The sequence below is a fragment of the Nyctereutes procyonoides genome, unplaced genomic scaffold, assembly GCF_905146905.1.
Source record: "Nyctereutes procyonoides isolate TBG_1078 unplaced genomic scaffold, NYPRO_anot_genome, whole genome shotgun sequence".
Taxonomy (NCBI): Eukaryota; Metazoa; Chordata; class Mammalia; order Carnivora; family Canidae; genus Nyctereutes; species Nyctereutes procyonoides.
Window position 1 is genome coordinate 58338927 of NW_026575140.1, and position 9661 is coordinate 58348587.

The 9661-nt window shown below is 56.9% G+C and overlaps 1 protein-coding gene across 3 annotated transcripts in view; it reads right to left on the reverse strand.

The window, feature by feature from the left end:
- The window catches only part of NLRP1 (NLR family pyrin domain containing 1), a 35958-nt gene extending 32509 nt beyond the window's left edge, over positions 1-3449 (reverse strand). For all 3 annotated transcript variants that reach the window (XM_055306969.1, XM_055306968.1, XM_055306970.1), the window contains exons 1-3: positions 3307-3449; positions 2676-3002; positions 1936-2091 (exon numbers count right to left, since the gene is read on the reverse strand). In XM_055306969.1, coding sequence (XP_055162944.1) covers positions 1936-2091; positions 2676-2958 — 439 coding nt within the window. In that variant the 5' untranslated portion in view covers positions 2959-3002; positions 3307-3449. The remainder of the gene's footprint in view (positions 1-1935; positions 2092-2675; positions 3003-3306) is intronic.
- Positions 3450-9661: the final 6212 nt, after the last annotated feature.

Sequence of the window (9661 nt, forward strand, 5' to 3'; positions counted from 1 at the left end):
CCGCTGAGCCACCGGGGCTGCCCAGGAATCCTGGATTTAAAATACTGTAAGGTGCTGTTTTTTCTTTTCTTTTTTAAAGATTTTATGTATTTATTCCAGAGAGACTGAGAGACAGAGGGGCAGAGACACAGGCAGAGGGAGAAGCAGGCTCCATGCGGGGAGCCTGATATGGGACTCGATCCCAGGATCCCAGGGTCACAACCTGAGCTGAAGGCAGATGCTCAACCGCTGAGCGACCCAGGTGCCCCAGGTGTTGTTTCTTTAGAGGACGGTGACAACGTTCTAACATTGATGCTGCCAAGGGTCGCACAACTCTGTGTATATGATACACCACTGGGTTGTACCCTTTAAATGAGTGAATTCTATCTTGACAATACTATTGCCAAAAAGAGTCCTAAAGATATAGACAATTTTATTGTCTTACTCACTGCTCTGAAACGTCCTTCGGGTGAGAACATCTATTATTAGGCAGAGAGATTCTTTTTTTTTTTTTAAAGATTTTATTTATTTATTCATGAGAGACACAGAGCGAGAGAGAGGCAGAGACACAGGCAGAGGGAGAAGCAGGCTCCATGCAGGGAGCCCGATGCGGGACTCAATCCCAGGACCCCAGGATCACATCCTGGGCTGAAGGTGGCGCTAAACCACTGAGCCACCCAGCCTGCCCTGGGCAGAGAGATTCTGATAAGCCTCCCGGTGGGGTCAGCGCCTCCTTCCCAGGATGGATAGGTGCTTACCAGGTGGCATCTAAGCCTGGCACCAGCTAGTTGGGGCTGCCGAGCAGAACTGCCCTGTATTGCGGTCATCACAGGGTTGAGCCAGGGGGACATGGCACTGTGGGATGGGGGTGCTGGCGGGGACACCATGGGGCCTTTGTGCGGTGAGATGGGACCAGTTGGACCCTCTTTGCAACAGCACGTCAGCAGGGCTGCACTGCATGCTCAAGGGCTTGGGCGGGGAAGGTGAGACATAGGCTGGGGAGGGGGAAGAAGCAACTTGCTTCATCACACACCAAGCAGATGAGGTCAGGGGGAATGAGGGAAGTGGAGCTGGAGCTTGGGGGTGTAGAGGCAAAGGGGGGAGAGCAGAAGAGCTACGAGATTAGCAGTAGGGACTTCCCCAGGGTGGTGGCAGGAATGGCTGGTTCTAGGTTCCAGCCTCATCTGCATGGGTGAGTGTGCACCAGCCCGAGGCAGCCACTTGGGACTGGGAAGAGAAGAGGAAGAGGCAGGGTGTGGTTAAGATCTAGGCCTGGGTGGGAGTGCCTGGGGTGGTGGTACCAGGGGTTGAGTGTCAGGCTCTTTATTTCAGCTCAGCGTTGTTAGATCGAGGCCCTGGACGGCCTCTGTGCTCAGGCTGGGGGACGGGGGTGGGTAGAGGGTATCTGCTTGGGATTCTCTTCTTCTGCTCCTCCCTGCCACCCCACCCCCTCTCTCAAAATAAATCTTAAAAAAAAAAAAAAGAGTGCTTTGGCCTGGGTGACTCAGGATGGTGGAAGCTGAAATAAGAGAAGTTGGGAGAGGGAACTACGTGGGGCTGAGGAATGCACCTGCCCTCCCCTCGGGGTGCATCTGGGGAGCAGAGTCTACCTTGGAACTTTCTAGACCACTCTGACCCCAGGGATCCTGGGAGTCCATCAGGATATCCAGCTTAGCTCTGCCTGGGCAAGGGCCATGTCCCATGTGACACCCGGCGGGGTAAGACCAGCTGCTCACCTTGCCTGGGTCGTGGGTCCCCATCTCTCACTTGGGATGGGGTGTCACTCAACACTGGAACCTCTCAGAAGATCATTTGTAGGCCTTCTGCTTCCACTGTCCCAGCCTGGCTCCCCCATCCTTTTCCTTCCTCTGTTGTCCACTGAGAGCCCCATGCAGCCACACGCTTACTTGGGGGAGGGACCCGTAGGGGTGCCCGGGTTGGCACAGCCAGGCTTACCATTCCACATGTGTCCAGATGTGTTCGGCAGCAGTGGCTGTCCCGAATTCCTTGTCCTTGGGTCCTGGACGAACCTCAGCACCTCAGTGGAGATAGGTGAGTTTGGGGACTGCATGCTGGGTGCCATCGGGGAGCCGGGGGATGGGGGGTGTGCGGCTGCAGGAGGCAGATGTGGGTGGCAGGGTTTGTCACCGGGAGGGGCCGGGACTGTGTTTATGGAGACTCATGAGGCATCGGGCTCTGTGCTAAGGGTCTCACGTGCATTATCTCGTTAGCGCTCTCACAGTCCACAGAGACGGCTCTCACAATCCCATTTCACGGATGCAGAAACAGAGGCAGAGAGGCCTGAGGGGCTTGCCCGATGGGGAAGTGCTGGGCTGGCGCCTGCTGCCCCTGAATCCTGAGTCTGCGCTTACAATGCAGGTGGGGCAGGTGTACCTGGGAGCTGGGGGCTTACAACCCAGGCCAGGCAGGTGCCCTGAGAGCCAGGAGCTTATGTCCCAGGTGGGGCAGGTGCTCCCTGGGGAGCTGGGGGCTTATCCCACCCCTGCCCTTCTGGACACCAGCCCTTTCTCTCCAGGTGCCGTAGGGACCACACAGCAGCCTGGGAACATACCTGGCTAGGAGAGGGGTCCCGAGTCTCTGCCCAGAGGAAGGCCTAGCAGGGGGTTCAGGGGTGGGGGTTCCCAGGAGGTAAGGGGCTGGGAGATGGCCAGTGGACAGGGGGTGTTTGTACTCACCCGACATCAAGCCTGCCTCTGCCCGGGCCTGGGCACAGAGCCGGCTCAGGCCCATTTCCTCCCAAGTGCGGAGGGCCAGCACCCAGGCCTGCTGCTCCCCATACTGGGCCACCAGGCGCGAGGCCACCTCCATGCTGCGTGCCTTCCCCAGCTGGGCCCGCAGGGCGTGGGGAGGGTCCCCCCAGAACGGCTGTTCCAACAGCCGAAGCTGGAACTCCTTTAGCTCCTCCTTCCCCATCATCTCCAGGTACCAGGCCAGCCGCCACTGGACTCTGCAGGCCATCTCCACCCTGCTGGGGGCCCTCCACAACGTCCACAGAGGCGAGGCTGGTGGCAGGTGCAGAGGGGTGTCAGGCGGGCAGAGGCCAGCGTGTCTTCCCCCTCTGCCCATCCCCTGACTAGTGCAAGGCTCCCCCTGGGATCATTCCTCTGTGCCTGGTGAACTCCTGTTCAGCGCTCAGAGCCCGTTGTGCAGGTGCGGGGAGCCAAGGAGTGTGGGAGGAGAAGCCCCCAGAAGGAGGAGCCCGGAGGGCCCAGGAGACACAGAAGAGGTATGGTTGGGTGCGCAGGGTGGTGGCCAGGAGAGCAGAGGGGAGCACAGGTGGGGGACCGGGATGTGCCCGACACTTACCCTTCTGTGCTCCTGGGGTCCTTGCCTGAGCCCCGGTGGTACTGAGGAGTGGACTGAGCTCCAGACCGAGCACGACTTGGCCTCTTGGGGCCCCTCTGGGTGGTGGGACACCGACAGGAGATCTGCCTTGGCGCAGGCCCCGGAGCGAGCACCACACACTGAGTCACCCAGAGGAAACTGGGCTGGGTGTGCCAGCCAAGGGGCGGGGCAACCTCCGCAGTGGGGGTATAGGCCCACGGGACACCCAGCGCCCCCCACGAGCTTGTCACCGGAGCTGGAGCTGGTGGCATGGAGCTGGTACCAACCAGCTGGAGCTGGTGGCTACTTGCCCCAGGGCGTGGGCTCTGGGGCAGGTGGACGTCAGCCTGGGGGGGGCGTGGGGGGCATTTAGGATGGGTGGGGCCCCGTGAGCCACCATGTCACCAGGGCAACTCCTGACTGAAAGGCTGTACCCAAGCCCTCCCGGCCCCTGCCCTGTCCCAGGAGCAGCCAGGTGTGCATTCCCAGCCCCTGCCCTCTCCTGGAGGCGCCTGGGTGTGCTTTCCCTGCCCGGGGGGTTGGGGGGCTGCCTGCTGTCCGGGCCCTTGGCTTCCTGCCCGAGAGCAGAAGGGCTCCCCCACTTCCCCATCGCCCCGGAGCCAGGCCTCAGGGGACTCAGGCACAGGCTGTCTTCCTCTTTTGTCCGACTGGCAGGAGTCAGGGAGTGCTGGGGCAGCGACATTCACCCGCCCATCACCTGTTGCATAACTGTTTCTGGAGATGGCTTGATTGCAGGAGGCTGCACAGCGTGTCCTCCGGCAGCCCCTTCCCTCCTCTGAGCCTCGCTTGGCTGCTAGATTGGCGGGATTGAGCCCCTGGGTGGGGGACCCTGAGGTGCTGGACAGTGGAAGGAAAGGTGTGCAGAGGGACACCCATGACACTGACTCTCCAGATCCCGTCCCCAGCACGGCGTCCTGCCACTCCATTCACTTCTGACATGAACTGCTCAAGGTTGGCGCAGCTCAGCCCCCCCGAGACCACCCCACATGCCCACCAAAACGGAAACTCAGAACCCCCAGTATTTAGGGGTTTTGTGGCTCTTCTTCTATTTCATATGTGCAATTGATTCAGATGTTGGCCTTGGGGTTCTGCTTTCTCTGGGCCCCTCTGCCTGGAGATCCTGCCTTGGTGTTTGGGTGAGCAGCATCCCCAACCCTGCAGCTCTGGGGTCTGGGTGGGGGGGCTGCCACCTGCCATGTTGTTAGCACACAGACTGAGATCCTGAGGGCTTTAGGAGCTGGGTCCCTAGATATTCACATTTTAGGGCAAACCCCAAATGTTTACTTTTTGATTAATCACAAGGGGAGCTGCTCGGATCCTGGGTGATAAGGAGACCTCGGGTCTTGCAGGCGAAGGCCATGCAGAGAGAGAGAGGGAGAGAGGGAGAGAGAGAGAGAGAAGCTGATAGAGTAGGACAGGAGCAGAGATGTATGCCCCCCAAGTGCACACAAGCCCAGAGACCTCTGTGGCTGCCTGCTGCCTTGTCCCCTCTCCTCCTGGGTGTCTGAGTTGGGGTGCGAGCCCCCGTGTCAGTGTTGGTGCCCTGAGGCTCTCAGACTTGGGGTGTGCGCGTCCTGGACTAATCCTTTAACGTCAGGCCTGTCGGTGGCTGGGATGGGGCATGGGAAGTAGGGGGCACGCAGAGGCCCAGAGAAGCAAGGGGACCTGCTTGTATCACCCCGTGGGGCAGTGGCTTGGCCAGGGCAGGGGGCCAGCTGTCCGGACACCCTGGTCCAGGCCCTTCCTTCCTCTAGGGCAGTAACTTCCAGGTCAGAGGTCAGATGGGGAAGCACGGGCTTCGCAACCAGGTTGGCTCTGCCCTTTGAGGTTCTGTCATCTTGGCTGAGTCACTTACCTTGCTGGCCTTCAGGTGTCAGCATCTGTACGACGGGTGTAGTAACAACAGCTTGTAGGATATGAGACCGAGCGAGGATGGGTGTGCACAGGGATGCGGCACGCGGAGCTCTTGGAGATTTTGCAGGTGCTTACGGTCCGTGGACCTCTTCACCCCCGTCCCCGTTTGTAAGATTGCACCTGCCGAAATCCCACTCATTTCTTGAGGGCCAATACCGGAGGGGCACCTCTTCCATGAAACCTCTCCTGCTTTGACTTTTTTTTTTAAGATTTTATTTATTTATTCATGAGAGACACAGAGACAGAGAGAGGCAGAGACACAGGCAGAGGGAGAAGCAGGCTCCCTGTGGGGAGCCTGATGTGGGACTTGATCCCAGGACCCCGGGGTCATGCCCTGAGCCCAAAGCAGACACTCAACCATGGAGCCACCCAGGCATACCCATGTGGCTTTAGTTTTAATGGCACCAGTATTGTAGGAGTTTGGTTTCACCAGGATGACTTCGGTCACTACAGAGCCCACCACGTTCTCCAGGACGCTCTGTGACAGACACAGTCAGACAGACACAGCTCTGCACATGTGACTACGTGAGCTGTACACAATGTGTTTGTCGCACACCATGGTCATCTTTGTTACTATATCGTCCTTGAAGGACCCTGCAGCCAGCACCCTGGGGTATGGCTCCTGTCTCCTGGGATAGAAGCCCAGAGGTGGCCCCAGAGGTGACGCAGCTTTATACTGAATAAAAGCCATCAAATTGACCCTGATCCCGTCCAGACCCCGAGGGAGCGCGACTCACCTGGAGCAGGTGCGCTTCCCTCTGCCCATCACTCGCTGCCCCCAGGGGAGGGAGCCTCCCTGTGGGAACCTGGATTCTCTGATGGCTGCTGGGGGGTGGGGGACTGGCTGCCCTGGATGCCCGGCCCAGCCCTAGGGCCCAGCCCTAGGCTCCCAAGCTCCCCACCCTACCAGCTGTGCTCGCTTCCCCGCTGTCACGGTGTGGCGTCCTCCTATATGTCCCCAAACTCTGACATTGTCCCTCACCTGTTTCTTGTCCGTCTGGCAGGCACAATTACCCACTTAAAACACAAACTAGGCCACGTCACATCTCTGCTCAAACCCTTGCGACACTTCCCATTTCTCTTGGAGTGAAAGCCCAAGTCCCTCCAGTGGCTCATGGGGCCCCGTATGATCTGTTCCCTGATGCCTATTGGACTTTCTCTCTTAACTCTGTCCCCTCTGGCCTCTCTGTTCCTTGAACACACGGACAATGCTCTTATCCCAAGGCCTTTGCACTGGCTCTCTTATCCTCTTGAGATGATTTCCATCTCCCTCTTCCCCATGGCAGAGGCTTGTTTTCTCCCATCCTATGGGGCTGTACCCCTCACTCCCCCAGACCCCTGAGCTGCTGTATGTGTCCCCACCTGGCCCCAAAGGTGTGCTTGTTGGCTTCCTGACACCCCCACTTCCTGGGGCCAGTGGGCTGATGCTCCTCGTCCGTCTGTCCTATGGCCACCAGATGGCACCCCAGCACTGTCCATGCCTCAAATCCGAGCCCATCCCGCATCCCACTTCGCTCACTGGGAGGACCCCAAGGCACGCCTCTGAATCTCGGCATTTATTTTTTTCTTTTTTTTTAATAATAAATTTATTTTTATTGGTGTTCAATTTACCAACATACAGAATAACACCCAGTGCTCATCCTGTCAAGTGTCCCCCTCAGTGCCCGTCACCCACTCACCCCCACCCCCCGCCCACCTCCTCTTCCACCACCCCTAGTTTGTTTCCCAGAGTTAGGAGTCTTTATGTTCTGTCTCCCTTTCTGATATTTCCCACACATTTCTTCTCCCTTCCCTTCTATTCCCTTTCACTATTATTTATATTCCCCAAATGAATGAGAACATGTAATGTTTGTCCTTCTCCGATTGAATCTCGGCATTTAGTTCCATTTCTGGTGCTGTCTTTGCTCCTGGCATCAGGGCCTCTTAGGAGCACATTAGACACTTTCAATTTCATTATATTTATTTTTATTTTATTCAAATAATGCTAGTTCCTATGAAAGGCCAACGTGGGCGGATAATCCCCAGGCTGTCCCACCAGGGTCCAGGGCTTTTTATGTTCAAATTAGTCTGACTTGAATCTGCACTGCGGTAACTTCTGGAAATCAGGCCTTCTTAAGGTTGCCCTCTTGGGGGCCCTGGGGGGGGGGTGCTCCGTGGTGAATCGTCTGCCTTGGGCTTAGGTCCTGGGGTTGAGTCCCACATCTGGCTCCCCATAGGGAGCCTGCGTCTTCCTCTGCATCTCTGTCTGCCCCTCCCCCTGCTCGTAGTCTCTCTCTCTTTTTCTCTCTCGAATAAATAAGTAAAATGTTTTTTTAAAAAATTGCTCTCTTGCCGCTCCCTCTGAGAACTGTCAGGTGTGGCCTCCTGGGGGTGGAGACATCTGTCCCTCAGTTTCCCCTCTGACCTCATCCCACTACTGCCTGTTGCTTTCCTGGCCTTGTACTCCATCTGTCTGTGTCGTCTGTCTGTCCGTCTGTACAAGGGGTTGGGCTCCCCTGAAGGGTTGGGGACACGGGACAGTAATGACCCGGGCAGAAGGTTCCCGCGGCTCTTGCGTTGCTCTCTGAGCTCATGGGTCAGGGTCCCCTGGGCGCTCCCTTCCCAGCTGGCCGGCAGGGGCTCTGGCTTGTGTCCTTCTGATGCAGCTTCCCCCCCCCCAAGTCCCCCCAGTCCCCTCATCTCTGTGGGGAGCAGTGTGGCTTCCAGGATCCCCAACCCCCCAGGTCCCCCAGCCCCCTCCCTGTCTCCATGGCACACAATGTGGCTTCTGCTCCCACCTAGGAAGACAGCAGGCTTCCCCCAGGTCCCCCCAGCCCCTGCTCCGCCTGGCATCCACCTCCTCCCTGGGTGGTCAGTGTGGTCCATCCAGTGGACCCAGCGAGGGATCCCAGCCATGTGTCCGAAAGGTTCCCCCTCCCCTCCCCCCGAGTTCGAGTGTTCCAGGCTGGGGGACACTGTGCACCAAACACCCGGAGCTGAAATCTCTCATGAAGAATGTGATCTCGTCCAGGGGTGCCTGAGGGCTCAGGTCGGAGGTTCCAGCCCTGAAGGAAAAAATAAAATATAAAGTCTACAAAACCTTGTCTGTCCAGCCACCTGCCTCCCCCTTCCCGTCCTCCCCCATGTGACCGGAGGGGGCATTGGGGATACGTGCATCCTTCCACTGTCTGCTTTAATCGCTGTGAACTTGGCAGAGAGATGCCCACCACAGCCTTCCAAGAGCCAAAAATACCCTTCGGGGAACAAGTGGACTCATCACTTCTCCCTCTGCCTGTGTCTCTGCCTCTCTCTCTCTCTCTCATGTCTGTCATGAATAAATAAATAAAATCTCACAAAATCTCCCAGGACCCCGGGATCATGCCCTGAGCTGAAGGCAGACACTCAACTGTGGAGCCACCCAGGCATTACTCTTCTTTTCTTTTTTTAAAATTAATTAATTAATTAGAGAGAGAGAGAGATAGAGAGGCAGAGACAGGCAGAGGGAGAAGCAGGCCCCATGCAGGGAGCCTGATGTGGGACTTGATCCTGGGTCTCCAGGATCATGCCCTGAGCTAAGGCGGCGCTGAACCTCTGAGCCACCCGGGCTGCCCTATTTCTTATTTCAATTTTCTGTTGATTGTTCGAGAATGAACTGCAGATGTCATGCCCTTTTACCTCTGAGGACTTAGGCGAATGTCTGCTGAGAGCGAGGACATTTTCTTACATGACTGGGGGGCAATGATAAAATTCGGAACATTTAAGGTTGAAACAATCAATCCTATCATCCAATGACACGTGACTTTTAAACTATTTCAGTGTTTCCTTTATTAGGATCACAAACGGAAGTGTAGAAATAGATAGAGTGAAAGTCCCTTTCCCTCCCACCTTCATCCCAAATGCCCCCAGGGGAAGGGGGTGTTAATGGTTGGTCGGTTGTCCGGGAATGAGGACACACTTCCTCGCACGCCACCTGCAGGGGTCATAACTGTTTGTCTTGAAGTATTTGGTAGAACCTTCCGTTTTGGCACCCGTGGGTCTGCCATCTTCTATCCTTCCTGGGATTGTGGGGTTCCCCACAGTCGGGATGCACTGGAAGTGATGTAATCATTCTGCTATGGTCGAGACGGAGCCAGTTTTGCTTTGCATCTTGCTTTTAGCAACCACGCCACCGCGAGCACCGTTGTCCATATGGGTGTCCTCAAGCATGCCCGTGAGCACCTCCACGGGGTAGAGCCCCAGGAGAGAAACTTGTGGAACCAAGAGAACATGCGTTTCAGATTCTGGTTCAGAAACCCGCTGCTTATGTTTCTCTTTCAAGAAGCTCACCCTAGAAATTTGTGTCTCTTTGTTTGGCCTCTGGGAAGTTTTAAAACCAGGCTACAGGGACGCCTGGGGGGCTCAGTGGGTGGAGCGTCTGCCTTCA